The following is a 21,254-nucleotide window of genomic DNA, read 5'->3' as shown; positions in this document are numbered from 1 at the left end:
AAGGTGTAACAATAAAATGTGGAATATGTCTCTTACAACTTGAAGTCTGAGAGAACGTGAAACTGCCTATGTAAAATTGTCTATGCATGATGTTGTGTCCTGTGAAACCATATGTAGGGCCGGTGTTAAACTTCAGCATCTTGAACAGATGTGCTGACCCAGAGATGTTCCACACCATGCAGAAGAACAATGTGGTGACAGGGTCTACATATTATAAGGGTGTTGGAGAAAAGCCATCATGAGAGGATTTCCCCCCCACACACACACACACACAAAACATTCTCTAGGCAACGTGCAGGTAGCCCTGTGGTTTACACCATCTGAATATTTACTTTTGGTTGTGGCTTGCAAATCACTTATTTGAGTGTAGTCCCAACTTTTTTAATTTGTGCTGTTAAGAGAAAGGGGATGTGGAAATTTGTAGCTTTAGTGTGTTTACAGTGGCAGAAGGGAGAAAAAGACGACCTAGCAGACCAAGCTGTTTATTTTGATTCCCCCCCACCAAGGAACAATAGAACAAGGGAAGGAGGTGACTGAATTATGACACTTTATTTGCTTACCTAATGTCATGCATTATGTGCTCGAGTCTGAGTAGTAGATCCCATCTGTTTACTCCCCTCATAAGTCAACAGAGAGTTGTTCAATAGCTGTTTGTTCAATGAGGTCATTTCTTTTCATCTGTATATTATCCTACCTATATATCTTTGACAGTATGTCTCTTACAAGAGCAAAAAATTCTTCTCTTAAGTACAAAAGCTACCCTGCCATATGCAACTTACTTTCTTCATGCCAGGAAATATATGTCAAAGAATCTTGATGGATTACAAATAGTTGCTTTTAGTCAATGATATAAAAATGTGTTTGCTTAAGCAAGATGCATCTTTTTCTCATGCAAAGATGCTAGACACTGAGTCTAGCCTTCCTAGGGGAGCAGTAGCAAAAACCACAATGAAGAATTTTCATAGTTGCTGAGCTAATATTGCTGTCCACAAACCCTCTTTAACTGCTTGGAAACTTTTATTTAAGACAGCACTATTGGCAGTTCCAATAGTCAGTTCTTCACTCCTTCTACACAAAGACATATCTCTGTCTTTTTTTCAGAAAGCACTACAGAAAGGTCCTTTACTATGTGGTTATCATACAGAAGAACTACAGAGCTTTCTACTTAAGGAGGAAATATCTGCTCCTGAAGAAAGCGGCCATCACCTTCCAGAAACAGCTCCGAGGGCAGATCGCCCGCCGTGTTTTCAAGCAGCTGCTGGAGGAGAAACAACAGCAAGAGGAAGAGGAAAGGTACGGAGTATATTGTTTGGCGGTGGGGAGGAGGTTATATTTGGTAAGCAACTTGGCTTTCACGCAAAATCGCTTCATCAGCCTTTGAAATTTTGTGCAGATACTATTGAGCACATGTTATTTCGAAAAACTAGACTATGCTGAATGATGCCTTTGTTTTTATTTCTTTGTTTCTAACCCTTTTCTGATTATCTTTCTAGAAAGCGACAAAAGCAGGAAGCAGAACGTCTTGCTCGGCAGGTAAGCTATGTTAGAAACGTTCTGCCGCTTTTTGTGTTTGAATAACTTTTCAATGTGGATTAATATTCTGTGGCAGGAATTTTCTGTGGTAGTCAGATAGGACTGATGACTGTGAACTTGATCAAAGTGGTTTGTGTCTGATTTCTGCACCCTGCTTCTTTTTTCTGGCAAGGTTTTAAGGGATGAAACATAAGACTGACAAAATTGGCAGTCCCAAGTTCCTTTTTCCTGCTCTCTTGCCCAAAATCATTGCATAATTTTCTCCATATTCTGATGTCATTGTGCAGTGTTTCATCGCCTCCGAAGACGGGGGTGAGGAGGCTGAGAAATGCCGAATATAATGATGTAAGGAGGTCCAGGGTCATGTTGTTGTACAACTTAAAATGGGAAGGGGTACTTGTGGCATTACACCCCACAACTCAGTTCCCAAATGTATGTCTGCAGTTTGTAAGTCTGTGGTGAGTTTAGAATGTTGGCCTGAGTGGGCGGAGTTAGAATGTCTTGGGAGGGGGGAGGAGTGATATATAAGGGAAGGACTGAGGGGACTGAGAGACTTTGGGGTACTCTTAGAGTCTTTAGCACTCTCTGTGTGTTAGCTCTTGGTGTTTAGAGTACTTGGATCTGGAGAATTTGAGGTTCAGTGTAGAGAGTGGTGTCTTTGGAGTGCGATGTGCACATAGTTGATGTATATTAAACAATACTGATAATAAAGAAAACTCAAGAGTGATTGTGTGTGAGAAAGGAAAGCGTGTATGTGAATGGGTGAAAGGATTGGATGAAAGGTTTCAAAAAAGGTTTTTAAATGTTTTATTTGAAACAAAGCTTGTGAACTTTTAAAAATAAATTTTAATTATTTTGTTTTTAACTACCACAAAAGTCCCACATGTCTGTTTGGCATTTATCATCTGAAGTTTATACATTTAGCACCCACTTTGACAATAATTCACCTCAGTACATATAACTCACAGTGTATTGTATTATTTTATTATTGAAATCCTTCTCCATTTAAACTCTTTTCTCCACATAGTTTGGAGGAAGGTCGTTTTTATCCCTTGCCTCAGGCGTATCAAGCGGTGGTGCTTGGCTTGAGCAGGGAATAGCCGCGGCCGGGTCTGTTGTTCAGAGCCTGTGTCTTGGCAGTACTCCACATGGGACTGCTATTTTCAGCAGCAGACCTGTATTTCTTATAAAATGTAATTCCACCCTCAGTCTTGGATATTAGTCTGAGCTTTTTCTCTACATAGCTCAGTATAATGATATTTTGACAAATGTCTTATGAAAAAAGGGGAAGTGAGTGCTTCAAAATTAACAATTTGGAAGAAGTACAGTAGCAAGGGATAGAGTAAGGACTCTTGTGTGTTGCAAATGCAGGCGGAGGAGGAGAGGCGGCAGCAGGAACTGGCAGCTATTCAGAAAGCCCGACGGGAAGAAGAGCTAAAGCGAGAGTTGGAGAAGCAAAAAGAAAACAAGCAGGTGGAAGAGATCCTGCGCCTGGAAAAAGAGATTGAAGACCTGCAGCGCATGAAGGAGCAGCAAGAACTGTCCTTGACAGAGGCTTCACTGCAGAGGCTGCAGCAGCTCCGGGATGAGGAGCTGAAACGCCTGGAGGACGAGGCCTGTCGAGCAGCGCAGGAGTTCTTGGAGTCCCTGAACTTTGACGAGATTGACGAATGTGTCCGAAACATCGAGAGGACGCTCTCCGTTGGCAGCGGTTTCTGTGCAGATCTTAGTGATTTGACTGGGAACACCGGCAGTGAGAAACCCAATTTTAACTTCAGCCAGCCGTACCCTGAGGAGGAGGTTGATGAGGGCTTTGAAGCGGATGATGATGCTTTTAAAGATTCACCCAACCCGAGTGAGCATGGCCACTCTGATCAAAGGACAAGTGGCATCAGGACGAGCGATGACTCTTCAGAAGAGGATCCATACATGAATGACACAGTAGTGCCGGCGAGTCCTGACGCTGGCAACAGCACACTTATTCCTTCTAGCCATGATTCCATCAGTCTCCAAAACTCCTCAAGCGGAGAATCCACATACTGCATGCCAGAAAATATCTCATGCAGGCCTCTGAATTCTGCAGACCTAATTTCTCCTGATGGGGACTACGATTATGACCAAGACGACTATGAAGATGGTGCTATCACTTCTGGAAGCAGCGTGACCTTTTCTAATTCTCATAGTAGTCAGTGGTCCCCTGACTACCGCTATTCTGTGGGGACATACAACAGTTCTGGAGCATACAGGTTTAGTTCTGAGGGAGCTCAGTCTTCTGTGAGTATTGTTTTCTTTGCCATTATACATATTTGGGGAAGGAATAAGGGTAATGTAAAGATGTCCTGGTTTAAATGTAACATTGTCAAAATTAATGTAGCACAGTTGTCTCTACCAAGGACTGTTCTTACCAACATATTCCAAGTGCAACTTCAATTAACAACACCCACATACATACATACGTACACATATATGTAAACATTAGGGTGACCATATGAAAAGGAGGACAGGTCTCATGTGTCTTTAACAGGTGCATAGGAAAGATAATTTCAGCAAGCGTCATTTGTATATATGGAGAACCTGATGAAATTCCATCTTCATCACAATAGTTAAAGGTGAAGAAGCTATACTAGAGTGACCAGATTTAAAAGAGGGCAGGGCACCTGCAGCTTTAACTGTGGTGAAGAAGAGGGAATTTCACCAGGTTCCTCATATATACAAATGACACCTGTTGAAAAAAAAATCAATACAACTGTTAAAGATACAGGAACCCTGTCCTCCTTTTCATATGGTCACCCAAGTAAACATATTTGTAAACCGCCCAGAGAGCTTCGGCTATGGGGCGGTATATAAATGTAATAAATAAATAAATTGTCAAAGTTAATTTCCTGGTGCTTAGTGTAATGACTGCAAACGTCTGTCCTCTGAGATCACAGACATAACCTGAAACCAAATTCTTCCCAGAACTGTATATGTTACAACAGAGAAGCACTGTGAAAAATTTGCTGATGTTGAGCAGCATAGGAAAAAGGAAGTGCCTGAAGAGTTCAGGTTCAATAATATAAGCGTTTCTTAACATGTAATATTTACTATTTATAAACGTAGATTCGAGGTTTTGTGCTGTAACTCAAAAGTTCATTTCTGCCCATACCAACCAAACTGGTCTAATAAAAGATACCTTCTTGCCTTTTATAGATTAAATAGCTACTCCTTTATCATGAGGGGAAATTTCAGTTTTGAGGGGCGTATTACAATAGCTATTCTGCAATCACTCTTAAAGTGAATTTGTTGTCTATCAAAGGAAAAAAAGACAGCATAGGATTAATTTTAATGACCATGAATAAAGCAACACATGGCCAAGATATTAAGTTACTTTGCAGAAGCAACATAAATGTAGAAAATGAATGATTATATATGAAAATTATCTGCTAAATGTGATCTATTCTTTCAGGATTTTTTTTGTATTCTGGGGAGGGGGGATGTCTGCGAACTACTGAAAGAAGGAAGACCTATTCAGAAATTATGCCACACTACCCCACTTTGAAGGATTGCCCCTGTGAAGAGGGCACTTCCTCCCCTTCTCCCTTGACTGCAGGGAGAAGTGACCAGTCAAACAGGGAGATCCTGTTTATATAAAAATGTGCCAGGAGTTAATAATATCTGAACAGGACTAGAATGTGATGAAAATGTCCCAGGTTATGCTTCTTCTATAAGTTAATTCTCTGTGTTATGTTGATCTTTCAGTTTGAAGATAGTGAGGAAGATTTTGACTCACGGTTTGATACAGATGACGAACTTTCGTATCGGAGGGATTCTGTCTACAGCTGTGTCACCCTGCCCTATTTCCACAGCTTTTTGTACATGAAAGGTATTTTTATTTAATTTATTTATTTATTGCATTTTTATACCGCCCAAGAGCAGAAGCTCCCTGGGTGGTTCACAATATTTATTTATTTATGGATGAGTCCAGAGTAATTTAAAGAACCAAAATAAAGTGCCTTTCTTTCTCATGTGTCGAGAATCAGCACTCTACTTCTTCGATGGAAAATAAACAGAAATTATAATAAGGCAGAGCCCTTTTAATAGTATTTAGATTTAAATAATGCCTTTTTTTACCAGGCATCCCTGTAATATTGTTGGAAATTATTACAGTTTTATTGATTTTATCTCATTCATCTGTACTCATGATATATGTTCTGATTAACAAAACTGAAAGGCTGGATATTTCAAGGCAGCCTAAAAAGCCATGAAACAAGAAAGGAATAAACAAATCGAAGGAGGAGCTCATTACTGACTGCTAATCAAATTGATCAGAGGTGTAAACTCTTGTGATGGGTGTTCATAAATGCCTGAATGTGCCTAAAGATGGAAGGAAATCGCTGCAGAGAGACCTTAAAAAGTGTGTTTTTCAAATGTTCCCCAAGGGACCAATAATTTTGGTCTCTATGATGATTATGCTGTGCTTGAATAAAGGCTATGCATAGCTCTGTCCTGTATTTCTTCTTTTACTTGTAAGAATGGTGGGCCCATCGTTCCATCTGCCGGAGGGAAGTTCTAACAAAGTACTTGGCTTCTGGAACACTTAGGGACCTGTTATTGGGATTGTGTGCATCAGCAGAAGGATTGTGTCACCAGAGGCAGTGGGAGAAGGGAGAAGAGAAGCAAATAGGAGACAGAAGCTGAATTGGATTCTTCTCTCAAACACTGGTCAGAAGAGGGGACAGCTTGGAACTCTGTGACGGTTGTAAAATATAGTGCAGGTGTATTTGTTATTGTTTATTTGTTTACCTATATACAGCTTTTACAGTTTTTGTTATTGATTAATTGCCTAGACTAGTGGTTTTCAAATTATGCTCTTAAGAATCCTGGGCTACCTCAGAAGATAGGGTTGTGGGCTCTCTCACACTAGAGGCATTCAAGAGGCAGCTGGACAACCATCTGCCAGGTATGCTTTAGGGTGGATTCCTGCATTGAGCAAGGGGTTGGACTCGATGGTCTTATAGGCCCCTTCCAACTCTACTATTCTATGTTTCTGTGATAGTCGGATTTTCTTGATGAGATATAGTATTGATTTACAAGCATACCTGAAAGACAACTTATTCATCATTACTAAAAAAAACAAAAAAAAACAATGCAGAGCTACGTGGGAGCGTTGAACATTTTTAAATAAATCCATGTTTTTAAACCTATTTCTCTCTCTTCCCCTCCACCCCTTGGCAGGTGGCTTGATAAATACTTGGAAGCGCCGTTGGTGTGTCTTAAAAGATGAAACCTTCTTATGGTTCCGCTCAAAGCAGGAAGCTCTCAAGCAAGGCTGGCTGCATAAGAAAGGTGGTGGATCATCTACACTTTCCAGAAGAAACTGGAAGAAACGCTGGTTTGTCCTCCGCCAATCCAGGCTGATGTACTTTGAAAACGATAGTGAAGAAAAGCTCAAAGGAACGCTTGAAATCCGAACAGCCAAGTAAGTAAGGTCATTTAAGGCATCCCATGGATATAGTAGCCATCTTCAGCATCCTCAGAGGTAGAGGCTTCTAAGCTGCAAGCCACCACCTTCCCTGAGAGTGTCAAAACTGATGACACTACTTTGGAACCAACCTTCTCTCGAGCTTAGTATGAGCTCCATGTCTAGTTTAAACATTTGCCTCAAACAACATATCAATAGCTGAAGAAATTTAAGATGAAAATAAAACAAATCTATAGTAAAATGTCTACAGGGACATAAAAAAATAGATAAATACCTGCTTGGTAACAGAAGAGAGCAGAAATTGTTTTAGGGCAACAAAACTAAATTCCAGGGGCTTATTGTTATTTTCAAAGTATCAGTGACTTTTCAGAATGAAAGCATTGTATTTCCCCCTTTCCTATCTGCTTTAGAGATATCATTGATAACACTAGCAAAGAAAATGGGATTGACATCATCATGGCAGATAGGACCTATCACTTGATTGCTGAATCACCGGAAGATGCAAGGTAAGAACTTCCTCCTCCTTTGGATTCTACTTGCATATTATCCTTTTGCACATGTGAACTCTTTGATATGACTTGGCCAGCAAAAAAATTAATCAGCAGAAGCAGTGAGGTTTTCAGGTACGGTTCTGTTTACTATTTTCTAGATATTGGCTCCATTGCCAAGGTTCCCAAATGATGGGCATGGGCAAAATACGATATTCTGTAAACTTCTCTCTGTTGACCAGTATCAGATTAAACTGAGTTTCCCCCCATTCTGGGGTTCTGTTTGCTAATCAGGATCTAACATTTCCCAGCACATTATTACATGGTTGTTGGAGTTCATGTTAGAGATAACAATAACTGAACAATTTGTTGAATAGACCACAGTGCTTCCTAAACCCTTGCTAATCAGAAACGAAAAACCCTCAGAATCTGACAACTGTTAATGGAATAAATGCTAATGTTTCAGTTATGGCCAAGAGGCAACTAAAAATATTCAAACTTAGTATAATTTGGAATTTTTTTCCTGCTCTCTAAATTTGTTTTCATACAATTGTTGAAAGCTTCTTTTCATGCACTACAAACATAGCAGATGGAGCAATGACCTTCCATAAAGTAAAAAATTAACTGTGTACTCTATTTCCAGTGGTCTAATTCTGTTTAAAACCCCAGTTTTTTTCAGGTTTCTTTAGTTACACTTGGTAATGTTCAGAAATAAAAGTATTAATCTGCGTTTTCCCCTTATTAGCAGCATGTTCAAAAATAGATTTGTTGATGTGCCAATGAAATTTACTAGGGTTTAAGGTGACTTTTGTCCTCTGACCTGTCGTTTTTCCCCAAAAACATGAAGATAATTGTGTGCATTTCAAAATGTGTGTAGTGTACACACAACACTGACACTTCAGGTTCACCTCTTGTCATTTTCTTTATTTATCTTTCCACGAAACACTGCCCACCTGACAGACCTTGATTCTAATACGAGCTAATTATTTTCCAGATGTACTGAAATCAAAAGGCCTTGTGCTGGAAATTGGACCCTTGAATTATTTACGCCTTCTAGTTAATGCTGAATCTGCTGCTGACCATTTCTTTACAAAGTGGGGAGTGGTCAAAGATATGACTACATTGTTTTCCTTATGCCAGTATAGCTACATGAGAACTATGTAAGCTTTACTTCCCTCATATTTTGTTGGCATGAGAAGAAAGATTAAACACAGAACTGATTGTTGGCAGAGCAACTGAAAAGCTGAGGTTACCGTCCTATTTATGAGACCTGACCATCAATGTTGTTCCTTGGGGATTTTTGCCTTCCTCACTCCCTAAATTCTTGGCTCTCTTAACCAAAACAAACCCCAAAAAGAAAGAAATAACCAATGTACTGCATAGTTGAGTCTGTCTCTCTTATCCTTCTTCTGTACTTCTAACTGCTGGATTATCATTTTCCACGTAGTTAACTACATCAGGTGTTTCTATAGATACCTACACATAATATAATGCATAAAATATATAGATGACGAAGAAAACGTAATATGCCACATATATAAATGATTATAGATTATTAATAAAAAGAATGAAACAAGCTAAACAATTGAGAGTCATTACAAATACATTTACAAATGCATAAACTTAATCAGCCAAGAGGAAAGAGAAAGTTTTGTATTTCTTAATATCTAAATTGTATCTATATTTCATGAATAAAAGACCATTTCTTGTACAAACTTTTGGACATCAGTTTCCAGTTCTCTTAATCTCATTAATTCTGTCAATCTTGACATTTCAGCCACCTTCCTTATTTTAGATAACTACTCTTTCAATGTGGGAGCAAAATTACTTTTCCATTTCTTAGCAACCAACATTTTTTGCAGCACCAGCAAATTCTAAACAAATTCTTTTTTTTATAGGATCAATCTGTTTTTCAAATTAAATAATTATTAGATAACATAATGTAGAGGATTTGAATCATCATGGAAACTGCAAAATTTTGTTCCAAAAGTATTTGATTAACTGACAATGCCACCATTTATTAATAAAAGCTGCTTCATTTGCCAACATCTCCAACAACTATTTTTTTTATTACTATATACACAATTTGCAGAGCAATCTTATACATTATCTGAAGTTATAATAATGGAATAATCTGAAACGATTTTGTGTCTGAAAATAAAACCTGGTCCTCCTTTCATGCTAATAAGAATAAATATAGCTATGATATAGGTGGAAACCATATTTAGTATTTTTGTATACATTACAGCTAACATTTTGTAGCCTTGATTCAGCAGTGATAGGAGACAATAGGACAATGTTAATGTTGGATCTTTACCTTTCTTATGTATTAATAACATTCTTGCATCATTCCACAAGTCTGAAATCTTTATTGTATTTCTATATTAATCAAGAATCTTTTTTTTTAAGGAAGAACAGTATATCAGTGAATATCTCATAAAATTCAGTCAGAAGACCAACAAGGCCTGGTGGTTCTTTTTAGCTTTAATAAATTAATTGCCATTTGTATCTGTTGTACAGGCACAGGATAAACCTTGTAATTTATGTCTTATCAAGATATTCTTATCATTAGGAAACTGATAGATACAAATCTTTTAAATAGTTAAAAGATTCTGCCGTTATTTCTTCTTCATTCTTACTTACTTTTGAACTATATGGATAGAATTAGCATTTTCTCCTGTTCCTGCAAGCTTACAAGTTAACAATGGCCACATTCAGACGCCAGGATAGTCAACAGTAGGTTAATAGTCAACTCACAATTGGTTATTTTGCGGGTACTCCCCACACGATCAGAGAAATAACTAACTGTAATTGGATTATAAACAACTGTGAGTGGTCTATTAATCCACAGTGTGTTGACTAACCCTTTCCCTGTCCTCCCTCCCCTCTCAGTCCTGCTGCTTGTATCCCATCATCCCTTGTTGCCGAAAATATATCCCGTCGGCTGAGCAGAACAGCAGCCGCCACTTTGACCACTCTTGCCAAGTGACTCTGTAGCTGACGAAATAATCAATGGTGCCCGCCACACAACACGATAACCAACAGTGGTTTAAATAACCCACTGCACATCGTTGGTTATTTGCACGCGTTATTTTGGCAAAATAACCCACCGGGGTTAAAAAAAATCCCACCACATGACACAATAACCCACGGTGGGTTAAATAACCCACTGTTGGTTATTAAACCCATTGTGGGTTATTGTGTCATCTGAACCCAGTCAATCTGTTTATTGCTTTTTTCAAAATATTTCTGATGGGTAAATGGTCGTAGGCTTTTTAGTCAGATTTTAAACTGTTTTTAGAGCGACCTTAAAAAAAAAAAAGGCACATACTTACATTGTGCTCTATAACCAAGGAGATGTTTAGCAATTGGCCCAAAGCCTTGTATCCTTTTATAAGGCAATAGTCTTGGATACAGTTAACATCCTCAAGCATTTCCAAGTGAGCTGTAATCAATGGACGTGGGACTATTGAGACCTTTGTTCAAATAAATCTCCATTCATCCATGCAGCATGAACTTGGACAAGTCACTCTGAACTTTGCCTACCTTGAAAGGTTGTGGTATAAAACAGTTCCTTGGAGGATATAAATGTGGCAATAATAAAAATCCTCCCATGTTGCAGCCTTCTCTATTGTACTAATCAGTTTAGGGATATTATGAGACTGGAACCTGGCTGTAGAGCTCCAGGAGCAACTTTAGGAAGTCTGATTCATTTCCTGAAATAAGCATTTTGGGCAACTAATTTTATTCCTCAGATCAAAACTTTATAGCTCTGCTTCATACACTTTTAAAGCAAGCTTACACCTTTGCTTTAAATATTTTAAGGGCTGGAAAGACTAATTTAAAGTCATATTCATTGTCAGTTCCTGTGACTGTTTAATCTCATAAACAAAAATAGCGATCTGATACTCAAGTTTCATTAGTATTTATTGTCATGACCCAAATCACTCATTTTTCTTCTGATTTATTACTGGATGGTGGTTTGTTTGTTTTTTGGCAAGAATTTCTTTAAACTGGCCAATAGGGTTGTGCGTTATCATATTTAAAAAGCAAACATTGATCAAGATGGCTTCAATGGGACAGAGACAAATACAGAAAATGTAACGTTCCTGTAGAAATCAGTGTTATGTCCACTGCAGGCTTTCCTTGTGAAAAAGCTTGGCGTATCTACCAATGGAAAGAGAGTGTTTATTCATTTGAAATAAAAAGTTTTCAAACATGTATTAATAATAATTATATCATAATGCCATATGGCCTGAGAATGAAGATGAGTGGATTTAAATTCTAAAAGTCAACAATGTATATTTTGTAGTTATAGCAAAAGGAATTGAAATTGGGGTTTTTTAGAAGCCAATTACCAGTGGCAGGGAAGTAGAGGGTGACAGGAATGTGCATATCCTTCTAGGAGAAATTAAATAGCTCAACAAATATTGCTTCATATCAAGACAGTAAGAAAGACAACCCACTAGTATGAGATGTTTTTATGCTGACCTTTCTCCTTCTTATCCCCTTTCTGTCCCTGCAGTCAGTGGTTCAGTGTCTTGAGTCAAGTCCATGCATCCACAGAACAAGAAATCAGAGAAATGCATGATGAGCAGGCTAATCCACAGAATGCCGTGGTAAGGAAAGATTTAAAGACACGCATTCAGCCCCAGCAATTTGCACATTTAGAATCAAAAGGGCTTGGGTATCAGTGAGGCTTTATCTCTGACAATACAGTTTCTTTTGTATATTACTAATATTATTATAGCAATACATTTGGTGGGTCCTAGTGCTCCATTTTTCCAGGGTGGAGTTTGCCTAGCTACATGTGGATTGAACCAGTTTCTGTTCTGCCACTACAAGTGATACACTCGCTCTCACTTTCTACTTGGTACGAAAACTCTGCCCACTTTGCGCAATGCAGTAACATTACACTACCGCAAGGATTGGATTTAATAGTCTGAGCACCATTGCAGTATTCAGATGGGCATGCCAAGGCTTCTCTAGAGGTTTGGTGAATCAAATGGTTGGACTCGGAGCTGCGGTTGGGGAAGTCAACAGAAAAAAATCCAAAGTAGACACAGATTTTGGCTCATATACCCAATGACATTGCCACAAATAAAAGCAGTAAATCCAGCATACCAAAGAACACATAGGCTGGAATCTTAAATTATTCTATTTACACTGCCAGTCTACTGATTGCGGATTATTTTTTCTGTTTGCACAAGAAACCTGCAGTAGAACTTTGTTAGTTACAAAATAAAGACAGCCTTATCAAGTTAATGGGGCTTTTTGCATGACATGAAAGCCCACTGTGGGTTATTTAAGTTAAGTCCATGCTTCCACAGAACAAAAAAGCAAAGAAATGCATAATGAACTGCAATGTGTGCAGGACTTGTGCGGCCGCCATTTTGAATATGCAACCCCTGCTTGGAAGTTGTGCTTTGTGAACCTTGCGAGCGTGGATTATGTGAGCGTTAAACAGCCCTCACATAACCCATAGTCTGTTTAAGGGTTATGTGAAGATTCTTTAACCCTCACATCAGCCCTAGATTAACCTTTAAGCAATATAAGCACGTGCTTAGGGCACCAAGGGAAGGGGGACACCACCAGAATGGAAAAGTGTGCTCCCGAGATCACATTTCAGTAGAGATAATATCAGACCTTATTTTGTCTTATAATCTTTGGGAGGGTGATTAAAATTTGTTTTCAGTAAAATTTTGCATTTGCATTTTTCCCTTATAACAGTTTTATTAACAAATGCATAAAACAGTGATGAAAATTTGAATTTTTTTTTCTGTTGCCCTAGTTATACGTAATTGGCTTATATTGCATATATCGGCGTATACATTAAATAAATATAATATCAAAAACAGGAGGATAAAAGCACCCAAATCAGGTGAAAAGAAGGGAGAAACAAATTCTCAGGATGCTGAGCTTTTTATTTGTAGGTTGAAAAGCCCGACGCATTTCGGCCTGTATCTTTTCAAGGCCGCCTTCAGGGGGCTGTAAACATTTAAAATACATACTGTAAAAACTGGTAGGGACAACATGTAATAAAAATATGTTCTTATTTTAAAATTAAATTGACATATTACATATTGCCACAAGGGCCTATGTCCAAATGTAAATTGTTTGAAACATTTTTTAAAATTTATCTTATGAAAACAAAGTACTCTGTATATTAATATTTCAATACATACATACAAAATATTTCTTAGCAAAAGAATATAGATCATATTTTACTTGTAGGAAGGTGTTTGCAAAGATCTTCTTATCAACAGAATGTCTTTCTCAAATTGTTAATGGCGACTGTTTTTAGAATTTGAATCCATGAAATATCCTCCAAATCATCATCATAGTACCTCATACATTTATTTATAGTGTTAGTATCCCTTTGGATTCCAAAGGCCAGCAAAGACAATATTCATTGTGTGTTTTTACGTAGGGGACACTGGATGTGGGGCTGATTGATTCTGTCTGTGCATCTGACAATCCAGATCGGTAAGTTATTTTGGAGGTCTTTGCTTTGAAATACGATGTGTTCTCCTTCGTGGTCTCTGTACTTCACACACATGGGCTCTGCACCTGCACACGGAGCCTGGACTCAGAGGAAAATGAAAATAGTTCAGCTGCTTTATTTTGGACTACTGGATAGAATTTCTCTTTTGTGTGTTCAGAACATGCGTCTATTAACCTTGACCCTCAGAATGACTGAACCAGCAAAGTTTCAAGGTCGTTGTCATTGAGAGACAGCACAGCAAGATGAAAAGACCAGAAGCAGCTTTGGCTGCAGTTCTGAAACTACCTGCTCCTCATCTCAGAAGGGTTACTCTGGAGTGAGTAGCTTCAGTGCTTCGAAGGAGCAAAGGGCATGGACTTGTTTACGCATACATGACTTGGTATCTTTACACTTGAACACTAGCAGCTGAATGTGTGAACTGACTCCAGTGAAAAGCACTACATTTGAAGTTATATGTGAACATGTGAATGTTACATGCTTTAGATTTGTGATGGGTCATTCACACATGCAAGTGATCAAGTGATGAACATGTAAATGTAAACGGACCATTCCTTTTTCAAGGAAATGCTTCTCTAAGGCCAGAGGCTGTGATATCTGAGTTCCCAGAGGGTGTTATATCTGGAAGCCACCTGCCTCATAGATCATCTTAATGAGGCAGAGAATCTTTACACTAGTACTGGTGAGATGAGCAGCTGTCAGACCTTACTACCTCCCATCACGCATGGTGTACAGTCAGGGATGATGGGAATTATAGTCCAAAATATCGGGGGGGGGGGCATCAGGTTTAGGAAGAGAGGCTTCACAAGAGTCCTTTGCAAACTGATAGTGCATCCCAGAATGGATGCCACAAACGGCTAAGCACAGTGGGTAAAAGTCCGAAACTCCACAACACACCAACTCTACTGCCTGAATTAATACAGAGTTGTGGTGCATTTGTAATGAGATCTATGCTCCCATACTACTTCATTACAAAACGCTGTATAAAAACTGATTCAGCTAATGTCACTGCTAAGGTAAACATGTTAAATAAACTTGATACAAAGTTTCAATCTCAAATCAGAGTTTGTTTATACTCATGAGTGTCTCAACATGGAGTTTTAACTTTATTTACAGTTGTCACCAAATGCAATGAAAAAAGCAAGCAAATGCTCTCATTCTGGAGAGAGAGCTGTAATTTTTTGAAGCCAATTCAAGGTGTATATAGTTATATCTATTAATACCACAACTAAACACGTTGTCTGGAATCCTTAAGTGCACCCAAACACCAAAATTTGGCGTGCCCATGGGGCATTTGACTGTAGTAAGTTATGGGAATGATGATGTGCTATTTGAAGGAAAAGAAACTGATTTTTAAACTTTCTTCAGTTTCAAAAGATGTTTGTGATGCAACATGGGAAAGTCCTATTTCAAAAAGCACATGTTCAAAACTCCTTGAGAACACATAAGTAGTTGCAACACAACAGGCCACTGATAAGGAACTAATATCTGCAAAAGCCAGACAACTCCAATGTATGAACGTAAGAGGAGCCCTGCTGGATCAGATCAATGGACCCCCTGCACACACGAACCCAGTTTTCACCATGACAACTTTTTCTTACACCCAGCCAGGAATCAGGGAGTCAGCAGATTGAGGGCCTTGCTAGATGGAGGTTTAGCTGGGTGCTCGCCCCGGGCTCGCTCCTGTGCGTCCAGATGACACACAGGGGATCCCAGGGTCAGGCAGGGGTGAAACCTCCCTGGGCGTGAGGTAAATGAAACCCCATTTAGCCCGGTTTTTCCCGCAGTCCCGGCCTCAGGTTGGGCTGAGGCCAGGACCACGGGCATGTGGACCATTCCGCCACTTTTCCCGGCTATTGCACTTATGCGCAAGTACCTGGGAAAAGTGGCGGATGAGCTGCAGCGCTCCTGCCCCCTTCCCCTGATTCCCTCCCCACGACCGCCAAACCCCCCTGTCCCCACGTCCATGTCTCACCCCCCCATCCCCACCTCCTGTGTTCTGCCGCCGCCACTGTCCCCAGCTGGTGTTTCCTGTTGTCATGGCGACAACAGGAAACACCGGCTGGGGACAGTGGTGGCAGCAGAGGGACAGAGCGGCTGGGGACATCGGCGGCAGGACACAGGAGGTGGGGACGGGGGGATCGCAGGCCAGGGGAGGTCGTGGGGGGGGAAATCGGGGGATGGGGGGACCTTTTTTTAAAAAAAACAACCCTCACCTTTCCGGTGGTGCGCTCCTGCGCACATCGGCCCCTTTAACAACAACAAAAAATGGCGGACGCGGCGGGGCTTCGTCATGGCGGACGTGTAGATAGGCATGACAGCCTGTGCTAATTGTAGCGCAGCCTCGCCGCGCCTGAAGCACCGATTTTCAGGTAGGTCTAGCAAGGCCCTGAGAGACATATCTCCCAATCTACTTTCTTGGCAGAAGTGTATGTGGAGGGGGGGTGGCGGAAATAAAAGCAGCAGGGAGAAAGAAAATCAAGTAGCAGAATGCGGGAGAGAGAAAGAAAAAAGGAAAGACATTGGGGGCAGTCAATCAGGAAGACAAGGAAATGGGGGGCACGAAAAGAATGGCCAAGCATAGATGCCTGCAGGCCTGGAAAGAAAATGACAAATGTTCCCCAAAAGTTTGCCTACTCCTGGTCTAATTGAATCCTCATCGGCCAACCTGTTCATAGAGACCCGGGGCAGCCAAAATGAATCCCTCTCTTCTGGCCCCCAGAAAGGCTGCAGCAAATTACTTAATCTGATATATTTTTTAAAAAATGGTAGTAGGGAGAGCTCTCCATTAAAAATTATGGGCCTTACCTCTGAGTTTGGGGATTGTGTGCCAAGTTATCAAACGGCAAGATTTAAAAACAAGTCCATTAAAGTAAAATGATAAAGGAAGTGATTCAACGTTTCCTTGAATCTACACTATAAACAAGGGAGAAGTGCTTATGCTGATAGCAGGTCAGCCTGACTTTGTTATGGTCCCAAATAGTGTCCATGTTTACTATACAGGCATTTCCCTTTCTTTTGTGTCTCCTGCGTAGACCCAATTCATTTGTGATCATCACTGCTAATCGTGTTCTTCACTGCAACGCCGACACCCCAGAGGAGATGCACCACTGGATCACCTTGCTGCAGAGATCGAAAGGCGACACTCGAGTAGAGGGGCAAGAGTTCATAGTGAGGGGTAAGAACGCTTCTCAAAAGAAATCCCCCGGTAACACTGGCTGTTTTTATTTATTTATTTTACTAAATTGTAGAATTTGAAGAACTTGGTAGCAATTTGCAAAAAACAAGGATTGTTCTTCTTCCAACCTAAATCCCTAATTCAGAAAACCACAGCATAGACTGTGCCATATATGTCTGCAGACGTTTTTAGTTTCTTTAAGGCACCATGATAAAGGGAAGCGTCTGCCTGTACTAGCTGGTTTCAACATCAGCACAGTTCTGCTGGGGAGGCCCTGCTGTCTCTCCTCATCCACACCATCTCAGCAGCCTTCGTCTTACGTACCGCGTTGCAAGACCAGAGACCACTGCAGACTTGGGGGAAAACTGCGAAGACTATAGCAGCATAGTTGGAAGAGAGTCTTCCTAAAGTTGGTAGAGCATCAGCATCTCGACATTTTGGCAAAGCTTCACACCAGGTTGTGTTAAAATGTTGGCTGAATCAGAGGGATTTCTCTCTGAAGAACAGATGGGCAAAGCTGAATACTTTACATTAGATAATTGTTTCAAATTAGCACAGGGGCTAGCTTGAATCATCCAAATGTGTTGATTTACCTTATCTGAGGGGAGCATTTGTCTGCCATCTATGCCTCCCCACCCACCCACCCACACTGTGATGGTAGGTTTTTTTTTTATCTTTTTCTTTCAAAACAGTTTTATTTAATTTAGGAACTGTCTTTTCTCCACCTGACTAGGATGGTTGCACAAGGAGGTTAAGAACACTCCAAAGATGACTTCGTTGAAACTGAAGAAGCGGTGGTTTGTTCTGACACACAATTCCTTGGATTATTACAAGAGCTCAGAGAAGAATGCCCTCAAACTAGGCACTTTAGTGCTAAACAGCCTCTGCTCTGCTGTGCCTCCCGATGAGAAAATCTTTAAAGAGACAGGTAACAAACTCCTTGGGAGCTCCTTTCTCCTAGAATCAATTGACATGTGATCCATTAAGGATATTGAAGGTGCAGCCCCTATGCATGTTTAGACGGGGAGAAAAGATCTACAACTCCCAGCATTCCCCAGCCAACAGATGCTGGTAGTTGTGGTCCTTCTGTCTAAACATACATAGGATTGTATAGGGTGACCATATGAAACGGAGGACAGGGCTCCTGTATCTTTAACAGTTGTATTGAAAAGGGAATTTCAGCAGGTGTCATTTGTATATATGGAGAATCTGGTGAAATTTCCTCTTCATCACAACAGTTAAAGCTGCAGATGCCCTGGCCTCTTTTGTATCTGGTCACTCTAGTATAGCTCCTGCAGCTTTAACTGTTGTGATGAAGAGGGAATTTCACCAGGTTCTCCATATATACAAATGACACCTGCTGAAATTCCCTTTTCTAAGCAACTGTTAAAGACACAGGAGCCCTGTCCTTTTCATATGGTCACCCTAATCAGATTGTACCCTAAAAATACTTGGGTACTTCAAACAGATCTAAAGTGATAATTTAATTCAAGCACATCTTATTAGCCAAATCACAAGAAGGGACTTATGATTGTTTATTTTTAGTGCTAGTGTTTTTGTAGCTAGCTATGCTTCGTTAACTGGTCTTTAAAGGGGTATTATTTTGTACAATTTGGAGACATTTTATTTTATTATTAAGTCATTTGTATCCTGCCCTATGTCACAAGGATCTCAAGGCGGCGTACAAATAAAATCATACAACCAATATAAAACAGTAAATGTACACAGCTAAAAACAAATTAAATTATTACTAATCTAAAACCAGTATAGAATTTAAAAACAGTAAAACCAATTCAGAAAATTAAAACTATGTACAGGCTTGGTGAATTTAGCCATCAAAGGCTTTGTTAAAAAGCCATGTCTTAACTTGGCACCAAAATGAAACCAGTGCCGGCCCCAGTCAGGCCTCCGAGGGGGGGGGGCATTCCACAGCAGGGGTGCCACAACAAAGAAAGCCCTCTCCCATGTCCCACTATAGAACCCTGGGCTTTGCACTATTTTGATCTGCACAACAAAAATGTAAAATAGAATATGCTGGGTTGCTGCAAGAAGGAAGGAATAGTCTCTGGTTGCTAAACACTGGTGCAGGTCCACAGTTCATGACAAATCAGATTTATTAGCTGCACTTCTTGGGGTGATCTGGAAGTGTTGATACAGAGTTGTTCAGAAGCTACCTGTTCATAGTTAGTCTAAATCAAATTAACGAGGTGTTTTCTTATTTATTCTTCCCTTAGGTTACTGGAATGTAACGGTGTACGGACGCAAGCACTGTTACCGCCTATATACCAAGCTGCTCAATGAAGCCACCCGCTGGTCAAGTGCTATCCAGAACGTGATTGACACAAAAGCACCCATCGACACTCCCACTCAACAGCTTATTCAAGACATTAAGGTAGGCTTGTAGCAGGGGTGCAAAACCTCTTCCAATCCAAAGGATTTCAGAGAAGCTCAGTGTGGCCCCATTCCAGTGGTGGGTGGGGTCAAAATGCCAGTATATTTTAGTTCAAAGCTCTTATTAACTAACACAGGGCATGGTTAGATGGGGCGAGATCCCGGGGATCGCCCCGGGATCATCCCTGTGCATCCACATGATGCACAGGGGATCCCGGGAGCAGGGAGGGAAGATCCCTGCATTTCCCCGGGATGTTGCCCTACACTTTTGTCCCAGTTTTTCCTGCGGTCCCTGGATGATCCCGAGACCGCAGGACTTGTGGGCGGCCTTCCCAGTTTGTCCCAGCTCCTCGCAAATAACCGCGTGGAGACGGGAACCGGGCACAGAGCTCTTCAGGAACCCTGTGCCTGTGGGGTGGGAGGTTCAGGAGCGGGTTTTATTTTAAAAAAAAACCTTACTTTGGTATTCGAGCGCTCGTGTGCTCATTTTCAGTAAAAAAGAAAACAAAATGGTGGGTGCGACATCCTATGTCCTCCTGGGACGTTGCATGCCACGTGTAGACTGAGGGGGAGGATCTCGCGATCAGCATATCGCGAGATCCTCCCCCTCCACCCCCCTGGTTTAAAAATGCCCTAAGTCTCAGGAGAAGCATTTCAACCTTTTAGAATGGGGGGGGGGGGAGGGGGGAAGTGCACAAAAGCCAGGAATCCACCAAACAATCAGTACTTGGGGGAGAAGGGGTAGGGCCAGGGGAAGTTGGCATGGCCTTTTGGGGACCTGCAGAGGGCCAATTTGGTCCCCCAGGCCTGACGTTCTGCATCTATGGGTTATGGTCTTGAAAACTGTCATTTGGGGAAAGAGATTCCACCATGTTCTTCTCCTGCCATAAAGGAAGAGAGTAGAGTTCTGTTAAATGTTCTGAAACTGAGGTTATTGTTCCTTCTATGACCACATTATCCCTAAAGCCCAATTCGTGCTACCAGAGCGGTTCAGTGGCTGCTATCCCTAGCCACCCCACATGATTCTGTCCTTCAAATGCTACCCTGGGTTCCATCAAAGAAGACAGGATGCAAATGTAGGTAATTACAATAACAAATCCTATAGGCTAACAGCAAACTCACCCTCTTGAGTAAGGAGCCTTACGTAGCCCAAACAGCACTATCCATGCAAAAGAGAAAAGTAACAGCAGGCTTGAGGGAAACATCAAGGTTTACAGAAGTACAAAAATAACTAAGTGGGGGGAACCCAACAGCCCAGGGAGGCCCTGAGCATTCTGAGTGAGCACAGAAAGCCTACTGTGTGCAGGTGGTGGTGGGATAGTGGTGGAATGGAATAGCCTGGAAGAGGGCATGGCTGACTAGCTGGAACCCAGGACAGCAGCGTTCCAGCCTATAACATTTTGTGGCCGGTTCCGTTTGTAGAATAACAATACGAGAGTGATAGTGGTGGTGATGGTGCTGTTATTCACATTTGTATCCCGCCTTTCCTCCAAAGAACTCAGGGCAGCATTTGAAGGACAGCATCACATCAGCCATGCCTTTATCAGTGGCAGCAACCGGCATGGGTAGTGCATGTGTGATCCTGCCATCCCACAGCATTCCAGTTCTTCATCCTTACTGGGGTGGGATCCAACTACCACAAAGAGGCAACCCTGCTGCTCTGGCTATTTATAAAACAAAACAAAAGTCCAGCAGGTGCAG

At 40.9% G+C, this 21,254-nt stretch overlaps 1 protein-coding gene across 1 annotated transcript in view; it reads left to right on the top strand.

Moving 5' to 3' along the window:
- The window catches only part of MYO10 (myosin X), a 185,236-nt gene that overhangs the window by 149,722 nt on the left and 14,260 nt on the right, over positions 1-21,254 (top strand). The window contains exons 23-33 of the mRNA XM_063130250.1: positions 1,102-1,293; positions 1,494-1,533; positions 2,905-3,807; positions 5,272-5,395; positions 6,748-6,991; positions 7,405-7,500; positions 12,008-12,101; positions 13,913-13,968; positions 17,020-17,162; positions 17,896-18,090; positions 19,397-19,554. Coding sequence (XP_062986320.1) covers positions 1,102-1,293; positions 1,494-1,533; positions 2,905-3,807; positions 5,272-5,395; positions 6,748-6,991; positions 7,405-7,500; positions 12,008-12,101; positions 13,913-13,968; positions 17,020-17,162; positions 17,896-18,090; positions 19,397-19,554 — 2,245 coding nt within the window. The remainder of the gene's footprint in view (positions 1-1,101; positions 1,294-1,493; positions 1,534-2,904; positions 3,808-5,271; positions 5,396-6,747; positions 6,992-7,404; positions 7,501-12,007; positions 12,102-13,912; positions 13,969-17,019; positions 17,163-17,895; positions 18,091-19,396; positions 19,555-21,254) is intronic.

Source organism: Elgaria multicarinata, chromosome 7 (assembly GCF_023053635.1).
Source record: "Elgaria multicarinata webbii isolate HBS135686 ecotype San Diego chromosome 7, rElgMul1.1.pri, whole genome shotgun sequence".
Lineage (NCBI taxonomy): Eukaryota > Metazoa > Chordata > Lepidosauria > Squamata > Anguidae > Elgaria > Elgaria multicarinata.
Note: the sequence above shows the minus strand (reverse complement) of the source record. Positions and strands in the feature narration are given on the sequence as shown.